The 16,808-nt window shown below is 36.1% G+C and overlaps 1 protein-coding gene across 11 annotated transcripts in view; it reads left to right on the forward strand.

Annotated features, from left to right (window-relative positions):
• The window catches only part of PDE10A (phosphodiesterase 10A), a 337,758-nt gene that overhangs the window by 125,957 nt on the left and 194,993 nt on the right, over window positions 1-16,808 (forward strand). For 8 of the 11 annotated variants that reach the window (XM_025382246.1, XM_025382247.1, XM_025382251.1 and 5 more), the window contains one exon: window positions 597-725. The exons of 2 other annotated variants lie outside the window; for them this stretch is intronic. In XM_025382246.1, the coding sequence (XP_025238031.1) occupies window positions 597-725 (129 nt within the window). Of the gene's footprint in view, window positions 1-588; window positions 726-16,808 lie in introns of those variants that run through there. One more of the 11 variants, XM_025382255.1, reaches the window with a different exon arrangement.

A 16,808-nucleotide genomic window follows, 5' to 3' on the forward strand; every position in this document is an offset into this window, starting at 1 on the left:
TAAATCTTTTTTTTAACACCTATAATGTTTCAGTGCTAGATTTTCCTGTTTACTACTCTTGCTAGAGTTTCACTTGCTTTGACCACTAAATCTATGGTAACTATATACCGAAAAAATAAGTACTCTGTAAGCCTTAATGTACAGCATTGGGTCTTGGCATTGGTTCATATGTAACTCTGAAATTTATTGTTAGAAACAACTGTGTAACATGGTGTAATATCTGTAGTTTAAAATTGCTACACTAACTACATTCTTTTTTATTGTGGTCATACACACACACACACACACACATACATATATATGAAAAATGGTGTTTTAACCATTTTAAATGCTGTTTTAAGCATATAATTTAGTGGCATTACGTATATTCCCCACGTTGGGCAGTATTCACCTGTCCAGTTCCAAAAGTTTGCCGTCACTTCCAGTAGAAACTCTGTGCCCATTAAGCAATAACTTCCCCTTCCCGCTCTTTTCCAGCCCTCTCTCCATTAGAAGAGAGGTTGCTGGGTCTTAGCATAATGTGTTGTGATACTATACCTTTCATTTATATGAAGAAGTTGTATAGGTGAATTTTATTCTTTTCAATTCTTTTACAGGTTTGACAGATGAAAAAGTGAAGGCATATCTTTCTCTTCACCCCCAGGTATTAGATGAATTTGTATCTGAAAGTGTTAGTGCAGAGACAGTAGAGAAATGGCTGAAGAGGAAGAACAACAAATCAGAAGGTAAGATCTCATTTTAAACCAACTTTTTCTATCTTACCGCAAAAGACCAAGCATTTAATCTATTCTAGAGAGCGAAATATAACATAGACAAAAATTACCATTTTAATTCTATCAGAGTTATTCCATTTAAAAAGATAAAATAAGTTAGAGAACAAATAAATGCAAAGGAAAGATCCTTGACTAATTAAAAATAAAAACTTGACAAATTTGGGAATTCGGTTGATTAAGATACAACCATATTGAAAAATGCAGAAGTCAATATTATACTTGATTTTATTTAAGGATTACTTTTAGTGATGAGATAAACATTATTCATAGTATATATTTCAAAGATATACTTATTATATTTTATAAAGAGAAGTGTTTTACAAAAAGAAGCCAATATGAAAACAATTTTTGTATTAGGAAAGCACTGTAGACTTGGCATTTCATTTATACTCAGACTCTAGAGTTGCTGTCAGTAAACTTTCAGTGAAGGAACAGGGATATCTTTTTGATCTAAACTCTCATGAAATGAGAAAAGGAGTGGAGAACACTGTTTTAACTTTTGAGATCCTGGCGTTTTAAGCACATCGTGGTTTAAATTTTCTGCAAAGTAGCTTTCTACATTAGGAGTCTCTTTGCATGCTGTTCTCTTAGTCTCTGAAACACATGTATTTTTAATGCAGAGACTGCTTAAGAAGCAGTTGTATTCACAAATAAACAACTAGAGACTCAAAGGGGATGTGAAGCAAAATAAATTTTTCCTTAAATTGAGTGTATATTAATATATTGGATTGTTCGATTTGAATATTGTGGTATAATTTTTATTTTGTTTCAAATGGATTTATATTTGGCTAAACTTATTTCTGTGAATATTGTTTTTATTGTGACAATTTTATATGTGTTTTTGACTATAACTTTTTTAAAAATTTAAGTTCTGGGATACATGCACAGAATGTGCAGGTTTGTTGTATAACTTTTATATTAAAAACACAAAAATACTATTTTGGGGGAAATTTTATTAAGGTAAAAAGGTGTTATCTTAAAGTTCTAAAATGTCTAATAACAATGAATAAAAATGTATCATTGTTATTAAAATGTTATTGTGTTAGAAGTAAAGGTAATTTTCTTCACTAGTTTTTAAAGTTTCTGAAATTTTGTTATTCATTTTTTATAGTGGTAATTTTTTTTTAATAAGGGCTTTTGTGCTGAAATATGAAGTAGTTTTTAAAGTATGTGTATGCAAATGTGTTTGTATGTGTATGCCTATAAGTGTGGCTTGAGAGGGAGGGGAGAAGAGAAATAATAAGTCAGAAATAGGCATTGTCTTCTCAATCTTGACATTTAATAACCTTAAAAAAAGCTTGACAAAGCATAATTTAGTTTTTATAAACCTCAAACATTTGAAAACAGTTGAAATGTTTGACACTTTGAAAAGTGTGGCTCAGCTTTGCTTAAGCCATTAATATATAAAGATGCAAATTTCAACTTGCTATATAATGAGGGGTAATAGTATAGTGTAAGAATATATGGTCTTTGTGGGATATGAAATTGAATACAGGTCTTAGAAAATGAAAAATTCTGCCTATAGTAGTGCTGCCATGAAAACTAACTCTTGAATTTTATAAACATGTCAGTGTGTCATTTCCTACCTCCCAAATCTTTGTTTCCTATATTTATCAAATAATACTTTATTGAACGCATGTACAGAAGAGCTAAATAATTATTAAAACCAGCAGTGTGTAACTGAAATCCTACTCAGTTATTGTCCTCCTCACTTAACTTTTTTTTTTCTTATAAGGAGATGTTTTTTATTTGACCTTGCAGAGGGCTAAGGATGGTGGAAAGAGGCTGAGTGAGATGTGACTTGGAGTTTACCATCTAGTTGTGGGAATAGACACAGAACCACATAGCAGAGTGCATCAGCAGTAAACAGGGATACAAGCAGTGGAAGTATATACAAAGGAACTTTACATTCTACTGTGCAGCCTAGTAAAATCCCTGTCAGCCTGTCGTCTGAGGGTGTTCATCAAGAGAATGTATCTCATCATATACCACTTCATGTTCAGTGAAATTCTGTAGCATGGCCCTTGAGGCCTATATAAAAGTCAGGCTTCCTCCCTTCATCCTTTCCTCCCTTCTTTCCTTTCTTCCTGTTTCTTTAAAAAATATCCTATTCTCTGGGCGCTGTGGCTTATGACTATAATCCCAGCACTTTGGGAGGCCGAGGTGGGCAGATCCCTTGAGGTCAGGAGTTTGAGACCAGCCTGGCCAACATGGTAAAACCCTGTCTCTACTAAAAAATATAAAAATTAGCTAGGTGTGGTGGCGCATGCCTGTAATCCCAGCTATTTGGGAGGCTGAGGCACAATAATCACTTGAACCTGGGAGCTGGAGGTTGCAGTGAGCCGAGATCACACCACTGCACTCCAGCCTGGGAAGCAGAGTGAGACTCTGTCTCAAACAAACAAAAAAACAAAACAAAACAAAAAGAAAGTCCCGTTCTCAAGTATGCCTTATTCTCCTTCCATGTTGCTTCACTGAAAACTTTTTGAGGAAGAAAATTTTTGTGGAGAGGATTTTCAGGAAGTGTTTTTATTTCCATGAGTGGAACCAGAAACAGAAACTGTGACAGATAGAAGATATTGGAGGCTAGCTTGTTGAAAATGAGACAAGCCTATCTAAATTATTTCATGTCTTGTCATTTAGAAAAAAGAAAATGAAGTAAAACCGTGTAACACACTGTACCCCATAAATATGTACAATTATTGTAAATCAAAAATAATAATAAAAGGAAAAAACAACTGTAAGCAGTGTGAGCACTGACCATATTTGATTTGAGTATTGTAGCAGAATTTTTATTTTGTTTCCAATGGATTTCTATTTGACTAAACTTGCAAAGGGAAGCTAAAGGATCACCAAGGGTCCAGCATCTGAATCTCGATAGAATCATGAGACGCTTACTATGAGATCAATTTGAAGGCATGAACTGCGTGTATCATAGTAATTTTTGTATTCCTCACATTTTTGAATGAATGAATAAATTAGGGAGGGTTAAATACTAAACCTCCAAGTGAAACAGCCTGAGTGAGGGTCGCTACATTTGATTCTCATACTACAGGGACGCAGAGCTATTTTTATGCTTCTCTCCCTCATATTCATTTAATAGCCTCTTGAGGGAAGATATTATATAATAGATTGATTGATTGATTTGATTTTTGAGCAAAGTGTTGCTCTGTCGTCCAGGCTGGAGTGCAGTGGTGCGTGCTCGGCTCACTGCAGCCTCTGCCTTAAGGTTCAAGTGATTCCCCTGCCTCAACCTCTGGAGTAGCTGGGATTACAGGTGCACACCAGCACACCCGGCTCCTATTTGTATTTTTTTTTTTTTTTTTTTTTGAGATGGAGTCTCGCTTTGTCACCCAGGCTGGAGTGCAGTGGGGCGATCTCGGCTCACTGCAAGCTCCGCCTCCCGAGTTCACGCCATTCTCCTGCCTCAGCCTCCTGAGTAGCTGGGACTACGGGCGCCCGCCGCCATGCCCGGCTAATTTTTTGTATTTTTAGTAGAGATGGGGTTTCACCGTGTTAGCCAGGATGATCTCGATCTCCTGACCTCGTGATCCGCCCGCCTCGGCCTCCCAGAGTGCTGGGATTACAGGAGTGAGCCACCGCCCCTGGCCTGTATTTTTTTTATTAGAGACAGGGTTTCAACATGTTGGCTAGGTTGGTCTCCAACTCCTGACCTCAAGTGATCCCCCCACCTCAGCCTCCCAGAGTGCTGGGATTACCGGCCGTGCTGCACTGCTCCTGGCCAATATGTATTTTAATTCCCACAGGTCCCTTGTGTTTTCATTCATTCAGCAAACTGAGTGTCAAGTTCTGTTTAGGTGCTGGGATTATTAAATTGTTAAAGGGTTCTCAGTCTACAAATAGAAGGAAGGAGTTGTAATTTACTGCTTTCTTCTAGTTAGTCTGGCAGTGGGTTTAAGCAAAGTCCAAACTTGTAGTTTCCCTGTCAGGGAAGAGTCTTAACAGAGAAAGGGGAGATTACAGTGAGTTACTGTCTATTTTGTTTCAACAGATAGGGAGAAGGAGGTTTTGGGAAATGTGTAACATGACAAGTCTTCAAAGATTTAAATTTCAGAGTCTTTTTTTTCTAACTCTTCAGTTTAATTGTATTGCTTTCATAGCATTTTCATTTCAGATACATAAAATTCTATCTACAGTTCAGAGGAAAATTACCTTTTAAAAGTTGATCTCTGAACCTAAATTCCAAACCACCATTTTTTCAGTGATATATGGAAATTAGAGACTGCATTTATTTATTTTATAACCTGTTGTACTCATTTAGGGAATATATAAAAACTTCCTCAGAAAGCATTAAGGCCGATACATCCTCAGAATAAAATATAGCTTCGAAGCAGAGTTTTAAACAGGTTTCATCAAACAGCTATACATTTATTTTGAAAAAACTTGGGGAAAAAAAGAAAACTATCTAGGCATATATTGCCCACTAAATGTTGTATTTTTAGGCAAAGTAAATTTGACAGTAAATTTTGTCCAGCTGGTACCCTTCAAGACTCAGATTACTAAATGATTTAACATTTACACATCTATATTTATACAAAGTATAAATACATTATTAAATAAACATTAAGATATAATGAAGGTCCATTGTTTTGCATTTCTTATAAGGATATTCTAAAATGGAAAACAATTTCCCACCACTAATGCCATTCCAATACTTCAGTTATATGTAGGAAGAATCATGAGTTACCTTGACAATCAGCAGTGTCTCCTTTTGGCCCCAATGTAAAAAATTATGAGTTGACAGTGTTGGTGGTATGAGAAAGGGTGCATGAAGAAGTGGATGGTAGCATGACTATATTTGCCATGTTTTTGTACTAGAATAATATTTACAATAAGTGGATTAATTTCTTAAAAACCTCAACTGTAATTATAACATTAATTTCTTAAAGGTAAGTTACTTAGTATTCCAGAGGGTGATTGATGAACCCACAGTCATTTAAAATTGTAAGTAGAATGCCACCTTTTGTGGTCAGTAATTTTTATTACTATGATTGTGTCTAAAATATTCAACAACAGACCATATCACTATCATTGTACCTATAAATTCAAATAATTAATAATGAAAATATTTGTGCTGCCTGATATCTTGTTTTTTTCAACAAATAAATGAAGTTTTCTTTCTTTCTCAAATAATGTAGTTATTATATATGTTTTCCTTTCAATGATTCTAGAATTGGGATTTAATTTTAATGCGAATAAAGCAGTTAGATATTTTATTCTTAGAATAAGTAGGATTTAAATTATGCTCCCTAAACCTACAATTTGATAGTCTAAAATTCAGATTAAATTGCATTTGTGTGGTTTAATATGTAACAGATGGTTTCTGTGCTAGTATATATAAGGAAGAAGGATATTAAATTAATGGGGCATAAATTACTTTGCCAAAACATGCAGTGTTGGAAGGTTTAGTAAGTGGGATACTAATAAATAATATATTAACTATTAGTATATTTTCATGATAAGAAAAAAACCCCACATTTTTGAAATGGTTTGCATAGAACCTAATTTTGGACACTTTTCTCTTTTTCCTTCAATTTTTTTGTCTCAGATGTTGAAATTACATTCTTACATGGAATTTTCATATATTTTATTTATATTTTTTGGTAATGGAAACCAGAAAATGTGTTGAATGCCTTGATCTGAATTATAAATAAACATGAGTCCACCATCTGGTAACTAGAAAGAAGATAAAGTTGATATGAATTCATCTATAAAGAGTTATTTGGGCCGGGCGCAGTGGCTCGCCCCTGTAATCCCAGCACTTTGGGAGGCTGAGACCGGCGGATCACGAGGTCAGGAGATCGAGACCATCCTGGCTAACACGGTGAAACCCCGTCTCTACTAAAAAATACAAAAAGAACCTAGCTGGGCGAGGTGGCGGGCGCCTGTAGTCCCAGCTACTCAGGAGGCTGAGGCAGGAGAATGGTGTAAACCCGGGAGGCGGAGCTTGCAGAGATCTGGCCACTGCACTCCAGCCTGGGTGACAGAGACTCTGTCTCAAAAAAAAAAAAAAAAAAAGAGTTATTTGGCATATTCCATTATTTTTGTTAATTGTGTGTTCACATTATCATAAAGATGGATCTTTGGTATTTACGTATTTTAAAATTTAAAAATATGAATATATTATTATGAATACATAGTAATTATACATATTTATGAGGTACAGGTGATATTTGATACAAGCATACAATGTAATAATCAAATCTGGGTAATTGAGATATCCACTACTGCAAACATTTATCATTTCTTTGTGTTGAGAATATCCCAAACCTACTACTCAGGTTTAATGATTGGTCCCCCTATTGTGCTACCAAATACTAGATCTTATTCCTTCTATATAACTATAATTTTGTACCTGTTAACCAACGACTCTGAACAATTTCTTCTCACTGGTGTTCCCAGCCTCTGGTAACTACCAGCTTATTCTCTTCTTTTATGAGATCCCTTTTCTAGCCTCTTACATATGAGCAAGAACGTGCAATTTTTGTCTTTCTGCGCTTGGCTTATTTCACTTAACGAACTCTAGTTCCATCCATGTTGCTGCAAATGATAGGATTGTATTTTTCATGGCTGAATAATATTTGTTTTGTATATATATATATATCACATTTTCTTTATCCATTCACCCATTAATGAGTGCTTAGGTTGATTACATATTTGGCTACAATGAATAGTGCTGCAATAAACATGGGAGGACAGATATATCTTTGATATGCTGATTTCCTTTCTTTGAGATACATACTCAGCAGTGCCACTGCATTTTATGGTAGTTCTGATTTTAGTTTTTTGAGGAACCTCCATACTGTTTTCCATAATGGCTGTAGTAATTTACATTCCTACCAATAGTGTACGAGCATTCCCCTTTCTTCACTAGCATTTGTTGTTTCCTGTCTTTTTGACGATAGTCATTTTAACTGAGGTAAGGTGATATCTCACTGTGGTTTTGATTTGCATTTTCCTGATGAGTAGTGATATTGAGCATTTTTTCATGTATCTGTTGGGTATTTGTATGTCTTTCTTCTCTTGAGAAATACCTATTCAGATCTTTTGCTAATTTTTTGCTCAGATTTTTTTTTTTTAACTATTGATCTGTTTGAGTTCCTTATATATTCAGGTTATTAATTTTTTGTCAGTTGAATAGTTGGCAGATATTTTCTCCTGTTCTGTAGGTTGTATCTTCACTTTGTTTGCTTTGCAGAAGTTTTTAAGCTTGAGGTGATCACATGTCAATTTTTGCTTTGGTTGCCTGTGCTTTTGAGGTCTTACTCAAAAAAATCTTTGTCCAGACCAATGCCCTGTTGCATTTCCCCAATGTTTTTTGTAGTAGTTTCTTAGTTTTAGGTCTTACATTTAAGTATTTAATCCATTTTGATTTATGTATAAGGTGAGAGATAGGGGTGTAGATTATCATTCTTCTACATATGGATATCCAGTTTTCCCAGCACCGGAAGAGACTGTCCTTTCCTCATTGAATGTTCTTGGTGCCCTTGTCAAAAATGAGTTGACTAAAAAATATGGATTTATTTCTGCAATCTGTGTTCTGTTCTCTTGGTCTGTATGTCTGTTTATATGCCAGTACCATGCTGTTTTGGTTACTATAGATTTATAGTGTAATTTGAGGTCAGGTAATGTGATGTCACCAGCTTTGTTCCTTTTGCTCAGAATTGCTTTGACTTTTATGGGTCTTTCGTTCCTTCTATATGCATTTTAAGATTGTTTTGTCTATTTCTGCAAACAATGTTATTTTGAGAGAGATTGCATTTAATCTGTAGATTGCTTTGGGTAGTATGGACATTTTAATACTACATGATTCTTCCAATCCATGAGCATAATTCCGTGTTTTTTGTTTTCAGTTTGTTTCATCAGTGTTTTATAGTTTTAATTGTAGGTATCTTTCACTTCTTTGCTTAAGTTTATTCCAGGAAAATAAATCATTATATAAAAAAGGTAGCTGTACTTGTATGTGTATTGCAGCATTATTCACAATAGCAAAAATATAGAACCAACCTAAGTGCTTATCAACAGATGATTGGACAAAGAAAATGTGGTGTGTGTACACACACACACGCACACACCCCGTAGAATACTACTCAGCCATAGAAAATAATGAAATCATGTCTTTTGCAGCAATGTAGTTGGTACTAGAAACCATTATCTTAAATAACTCAGAAATGGAAATCACATATTTAGTACTATATTGAATAAGTTGCGAAAGCAGGCATCCTTGTCTTGTTAGATCTTACAAGAAAGACTTCAGTCGTTCCCTGTTCAGTGTCATGCTAGCTATAGGTTTGTTGCATATGGCCTTTATTGTTTTAAGGTATGTTTCTTCTATAGCCAGTTTGCTGAGCGTTTTTATTATAAAGGAATGTTGAATTTTATTGACTGGTTTTTCAGCATCTATTCAAACGATCATATTTTCTGTCTGATTCTATTCATGTGATATATCATGTTTATTGATTTGCATATGTTGAAACCATCTTTACATGTTTAATATGCATCTTGCTTAATTATGATGAATGGATTTTTGATGTATTATAGAATTTAGTTTTGTAGCATTTTGTTGAGGATTTTTGTATCTATGTTCATTAGTGATACTGGCCTGTAATTTTCTTTTTTCTGTTGTGTTTTTGTCTGGTTTTGGAATCAGGATAATGCTGGCCTCATAGAATGAGTTTGAAAGTATTTTCTCCTCCTCAATTTTTTGGAATACTTCGAATAGAATTGGGGTTGGTTATTTAAGTATTTTGTGAAATTCATCAATGAAACTGTCAGGTCCTAGATTTTTTTTTTTTTTTTTGGATGGAAGACTTTTTATTATTGCATCAATCTTGTTACTTGTTATTGGTCCCTTCAGGTTTTCTATTTCTTCCTGGTACAATCATGTTGGGTTATGTGTGTCTAGGAATTTATCTGTTTCTTTTCGGCTTTCCAACTTCTTGTCATATCTTTGCTCATAGCAGTTTTTAATGATCCTTTAAATTTCTGTGGTATCTGTTAAAATGTCTCCTTTGTTGTATCTGGTTTTGTTTGAGTCTTCTTTCGTTTTTCTTGGTTAGTCTATGAGCATACCACCATAAAACTGCCCATTCTCATCTGATGTATTCTTTCTGAGAGTATTTGGCCAGGTCAGGGAAATCACTTGTGCCTTTTGACCAAGAATTCATAGCAGTTCAACCACATTTATTTGGATTTTGATAATTTTATAGATGGTCATATTATCACAAATAATGTTAGAGAATATGAAATGAATTCAAATAAATATAATAGCTTTGTTGCAGACTAGATTGATTTCTGAAGTGATTTTTTAAAATAAATTAAAAACCTGTGAAATATAAGTGGCAAAACCATTTCCAAGTTAAAAAGAATCTGCTTCTTAAAAGCTTCCTGAAGATTTAACAATCATCTAAATTATTTGACCTAAGGTTGAATAATTATTTCTACAAACATCCACTTGAGAGGGTTGCACCTCTCAAGTAAATGCCAGTACTATTCATTTTCTGGCTAGTCATTTAGTATGCCAATGAACAATTATTACTGAGTACCCACTATGAGTGTATAATTGGAGAACAAGGAATTTACTGTAGTCCACCTCTACGACGGTTGTCCCATAAGACTGTAATGCCATCTCTTTCCTGTGCCTTTTCTATGTTTAGATATGTTTAGACACACAGATACTTGCCATTGTATTATAGCTACCTACAGTATTCAGTACAGTCACATGCCATACAGGTTTGGAGCCTGGAAGAGATAGGCTAGACCACCTTATAGCCTAGGTGAAGTAGGCTCTACCATCTAGGTTTGTGTGGGTCACTCTATGATGTTCTCACAACAGTGAAATCACAGCAATGCGTTTCTCAGACTGTATGTCACCATTAAGTGACATATTACTGTATAAAGTTGCTTCTCTCAAGAAGATCACTTTCATATAGGGGAAGTCAGATAAACACATCATCAAAGAATAAGGTTATTTTAATATTTTGTGACTATATATTTGAAAAAATCCAGTATAATGTTTAGCAAGTACAAATTTTAAAATAAATTAAATTTGCTTGAGATTGAAGAATCCACGTTGTTTATTTTTAGCCATTCTAACTGGGCTGAGATACTGAGTCCCCGCTCTCTGTCTGCTGTGTCCTGAGTAATTTGTGTCACCAGAGTAATATTTCTTGTGCTACTGACCTTGAGAAACTTCTCATTTTGTGGTGAAAGAATATATGAAACCTTTAGAGAGCAGTGACTCAGGTGTGTAATGAAGTGTTAAATGGGATGGTGTAGATTTAGGAAGACAAGACTGTGAGACTTGAGGTCATGAAGAGGCATGAAAACTGGGAAGTATTTTCTTGGAGTTGTTGAACTAGGCTGCTGATTCTGAAAGTGTGATCCCCAGACCAGTAACATGAACATCACCTGCGAACTAGTTAGAAATGTCATGGGTTGGGTCTCACCCCAGACATGCTAAATCAGAAACTCTGGTGGAGGAGCCTGGAAATCTGTGTTTGGATTAGCTCCCCAGGTAATTCTGATGCTGGCTAGTTTGGGAACTACTGCTGTAGGCACTGGGGGCACATGAGAGAATAAAGGTGGTGCTGTCGTGGCTGGGGAGCAACATGAGCAAAGGCAGGAAAGCAGAGCTCCTGTGATTGACTTCTACCAGAGCCCTGAGATGGGAGGAGTTGGCACAAACAGTTACGATTAAAAGCTGGTTTCACCAAAACAGAGGTTAGTTTAAAGCCAGTTGGCTAGCATGACAGTTCAATTCAAACAACAGTTTGGATTCAATGAATATGCTCGTTATTCCTTTTCTTAAAAAAGTTTTTGGGTTTTTAAACTGTTGTTCATTTTTGTACCAGTAATTTTGATGTGCTATGCTATGAGGTAGTTTTGCTACAGATTATAAATCTTGAAATTATTTTTCTTATTTTAAGAATGCAAGAAGATGGTTTAAAGTTTTTGTCTTTTAATTCCCATTTCATATATTAGCCTGTTGGTGTTCTACATTGATTGTAATAGGTAAAGTAGAAAGAACATAAGTATTCAAAATAGTTATTTAATTGATAGCTTAAATAAAGGATAGCGAGTTGCAGAACTATATATAATTCTTTCCTGTGAGATAATAATCAACACATAAATGCTAAAAAAAAATATGTTATTGTGGTTGTTTTGAATGTGGGATTGATGGGTACATTTATATTGTTCTTGTAAATACTGTTTTTTAATAGGAAAGAAATAGAAAAAATATTTTAAAGACACCTGGATTTTTTTGTTGTTGTTGAAGATTTTGCCCCAACTTCTGTTTCTGTTCAAAGGATAATGAACATTTAGTCTAATTTATGAATGCTCTATTATTGGTGATTTCCTTTTTTCCCCTCAATAATAAATTATCATTAGTCATTTAGATTGTCACATAGGAAGCTGATGGCTGAACTGGAATATAGAAAAGCACACAGCTCAGTTTTGGTCTCATTGGGTTTACAAATTAATTTATTTTCCTCAATTTTACCAAGTATCTAGTATGTGCTTAACGCTTGCTAAGCATTAGACACAGATTCAGCTCTAATGGAGCTTTGAATCTAAATGGGGCAAAAATAGTAAGCAACTAATTAGGCCATAATTATTGAAATCAGTTATACAAGTGCTAAAAGGAAAGGGCAATGTACAATGAATGCGTGTAGTTAGAGTATGTGATCTCCTCGGGGGGTTTGGGAAGGGTTCCCTGAGACACTGGAATTTAAGCTGAGGCACAAAGAATGACTAGAGTTGGCTAAATAGAAGGGAGAGGAAGGAAGTGATGGAAAGGCTCCCATGTAGAGGGAGGATGGAGAAGTGATCAAGGACCTTTTGGGACATGTATAAAGATTTAGGATTTCATGCTGCAAGCAATGTCAAGTTATTGAAAGATTTGAAGGAGATTTGATAATATATATTTTGAATGAAATTTCATAGTATTGTTTGGTTTGAAAATATTAATGGAGTGAAGTCTCAGTCTCCTTGGTTGATTGATGCTTCTCCAAAACATCAGTACACTTGTTTGATGGTTTATCATGTCAGTATCAACTGATGACTTACACATATCTTAATGTAGTGACTCAAATTTTTGAAATTGAAGCAAAACCTTTTTATATCTATGTTTGTGGAGCATCAAAGAATAAAGTTTTGCTGGAAACTTTTTTTTAAATTTTAACTTTTATTTTAGATTCAGGGGGTACATGTGCTGGTTTTTTACATGGGTATATTGCATGATGCTGAAGTTTGTCAATTGATCCCATCACCCAGGTAGTGAGCATAGTACTCAGTAGGAAGTTAGCGTAGTACTCAATATGTAGTTTTTCTGTTTATGTCACTCGCCCACTTTGTAATGTGGCTGTTTTTTGCTTGTTGATTTAAGTTCCTTGTAGATTCTGGTTATTAGACCTTTTTTGGATGCATACTTTGCGAATATTGTCTCCCATTTTCTTGGTTGTTGCAAGGGTCTCTAGAAGGGCAGAACTAATAGGGTTATCTGCCTTGTTCCTTGAACATCTCTATTATACTGTTCTTTTTTCAAGGTGCCCAGATTTCATATTGTTTAAACAATTTGTGCAATTAATGCAGTCATCACAGGGTCCTGAGGCAGCATTCATCCTCAACTTATGAAGACGATGGGATTAAGAGATTAAAGTAAAGACAGGCATGGGAAATCACAAGAGTATTGATTGGGGAAGTGATAAGTGTCCATGAAATCTTCACAATTTATGTTCAGAGACTGCAGTAAAGATAGGCATAAGAAATTATGAGAGTATTAATTTGGGGAACTAATAAATGTCCATGAAATCTTCACAATTGATGTTCTTCTGCCATGGCTTCAGCCGGTCCCTCTGTTCAGGGTCCCTGACTTCTTGCACCATCTCTCCCTTTCTTTTTATATGATGTTCCATGGTGATGGAAGCTTGTTCATTCTCTCGATTTTGATGCAGGATTCTTTGACTGGTCTGGCACACTAAAGACAAGCCAATTAAACAGAGAAACATAATTCCAAAATTTACTACAGTTGAACCCCCAATAGACTTAATCCAAGTCATGGGGTTTAGTCCATAAAGATTTTCTGCCACCTGATCTAACGCCTCAACTCCAGGCGCAATGGATAAATGAGCTTGAGAGCCTTCAAAAATTAGTTTCTTTAATTTAGTTATGTCCAGTGATAAATTACTTTCCCTACCCAGAAGGTGTCCTTTGACCATTTCCCATGAATGATCAGTCTTGTTATAGGAATACGGGGTGATACAGAAATCAGAGGTATTCCAGTCGCACTGCATTTGCATGCGATGTTCGAGACTCACTACCCGTTCTCCAAGCCAAATAACGGACTATCTTAAATCATTAATTTCATTAGCCAAGTTTTGATCAGTGCCTTGTTGAGAATTCCACATTTGGGTGGAATTGGCTTGCCAATCATTAACAAAATGAGCCATTTAAATAGACTGATGGAACGCCATTCCGGCAGTGGTGGCCAGTGCAGTGACTGTAATTAGGCCCATGATCACAGCGATTAAAGTGAAAACAAATCTCTTAGATCTTTTTAGAATTTACTGTAACACTTTGTTAATTAAATGTATCGAGGGGGAGGATTCCCAAGGTCTGGGCAAAGTTACCGGAATCCAGATTCCTTCTCAATCTTGAACCAACATTACACTTTTCCTGGAGTCAAAATGGGAGTTAATACAAGTGTATAAATGACAATTAATGCATTGGACAGTTTGATTGTCTGTCCAAATTTTGATATTTCCCACTAACAGCATGTAAGGAGGCTTAATACAGCTCTGTATGGGAACTGTCAGGTTGGAGGTAAGTAAAGCAGAATGTCTGGATCTACGTTGATACTGAGAGATGGGGGCGGTAGCGGGGACAACAGACAGAATAGTTTCCCCTTCCCATACTCATAGTGCAGACATAGCAATAGCCAATTTCCAAAGTTCTGGGTGTTCTGGGCTCAGAATGGGGAGTATCATATGAGGCCTCAGTGGGGTAATGCCTTTATCTTTCCATTTTAAGGGAAAGAACGAGCTGAACCTCCTATTCAAAGTAGAATGATGATTCTCGTTCTCCCGATAAGAAATAAAATAAGTAGCCTCCAGGCATTCTTTTCTACCAGAAGAGCAATTGTTTTTTAAATAGCCGTTTGGTGCCTAGTCTATTACTAAACCATATGAGTCATTTTTTAATATTACTGCGTGTGAGTTAACACAGTCTTCCCAAATTAAAGTTTTAGATGGGCCCTCAAAATGTTTAGGGCATGGTTTTCCTGCAGGTTTCTATTGAAAGTATGGGGTATCTCCCATTACTCCCCCTTTCATTTGTTTTAAAGGAGAAAGGGAGAGGCCAGAGACCAAATGTCCCAGTTCCTCTGTAACTGATCTTTCCGGAAGATAAGCAGCCCAGACTTGAGTTTCTAGATGGATACAACCAGGTGTATGTCCGTGGCACAGAGTGGGGTGTTTATAACCCATGGTAACATTAAATGCAGTGCCTTCTTCTCCTGATTGAGCAGGGCAACGGTCATCTATAGCTCCAGGCATCCACATACTATTGTTAGTGTAGATTTCCGCAGGAGCATCTATCCAGGTGAGAGGTTGAATAAGTGGAGGAAAAGGTACATAAGACCAATAAGAATAATTTTGTGTAGCAGGTAAATCAATGTGAGAGGAAACTGGTAAGACAGAAAGTATAAGGAGGAGAATCATTAAAGAAGACCTATTGTAAGCAGGATTGAGTGCTGAAGGAGGAAGAGAACAGAGGGATGTTATTTTCAGACTAATAGAAATGGTGAGATTTTTAGGTTTGTAAGGAGAAAAAGAAAGGTAATCAGGAGAAGTGGGATTAGTTAGGTGGGTCTCTATTGCCATCAGGGAGGATTGAATCAGACCCATTGTGATTCAGTGTGCTTGCTTCTGAAGAGTTGGCACAGATCTCACCACGTCTGAGGGCGGTCTCTGACATGGACATCTTTTCCCTGTGGTTTTCGTTGTCAGTATTCACCTGAAGCTTGAGTCTCCTGGCGGGTACCCAGACAGGGGATTGATGATCTCCTGGTGAAACACAAGCATATCCTCTTCCCCACATCATGATTGTGCCAGGTTCCCAGGTATTGGTTTGGGATTTTTTCCATAACACTGGCTTGCCTTCATTTAGGGAGAATTTTTTGCCTGTATAATGGTGTTCAGCTGCAGTTAGATTATTATCTTTAGAAATATTTAAAAAATTTAAAGTAAACAATGCCAAATGTAATTGGGAGTGAGGGAGGGGGGTAGTTAAATTATGTTTTTGTTGTTCAAACTGTTTGGACAATTGGATTTTTAAAGTGCAATTGGCCTGTTCCACTACAGCCTGCCCCGGAGGATTGTAAGGGATTCCAGTAATATGGGAAATTCCCCACTGTTGCATAAATAAATCAAAAACCTTACTAACATATCCAGGGGCTTTGTCTGTCTTTATTTGATATGGAAGCCCCATAACTGCAAAGCAAGAATACAGATGTTTTTTAACATGGGCCGTGCCTTCCCCTGTTTGGCAAGTAGCCCAGATAAAACCTGAGAAGGTGTCTACAGAAACATGCACATGTGACAGTCTGCCAAAGGAGATAACATGGGTCACATCCATTTGCCATAAAGCATTAGGAGTTAGGCCTCTGGGATTAACACCAGGTTCCTGATTTGGAAGTACGAAGACCTGACACGGAGGGCAGCTGTGAACAATAAACTTAGCCTGTTTCCAGGTAAGAGCAAATTTGTCTTTTAGTCCAGCAGCATTGACATGAGTGAGATTATGGAACTCCTGAGCTTCTTGTGTTGCAAAAGAGACCAAACAGTCGACTTTATGGTTACCGGCAGACATGGGTCCTGGTAAAGTGGTATGAGATCTTATATGTGTAATATAGAAAGGGTGTCTACGTTGGTGAACCACCTGTTGTAGCCTTGAAAATAAAGAAGCCAATTCAGAATCATCAATATGTTTGATAGTAGCAGTTTCTATATTTTT

This window comes from Theropithecus gelada, chromosome 4 (genome assembly GCF_003255815.1).
Source record: "Theropithecus gelada isolate Dixy chromosome 4, Tgel_1.0, whole genome shotgun sequence".
In the NCBI taxonomy this organism is placed as follows: domain Eukaryota; kingdom Metazoa; phylum Chordata; class Mammalia; order Primates; family Cercopithecidae; genus Theropithecus; species Theropithecus gelada.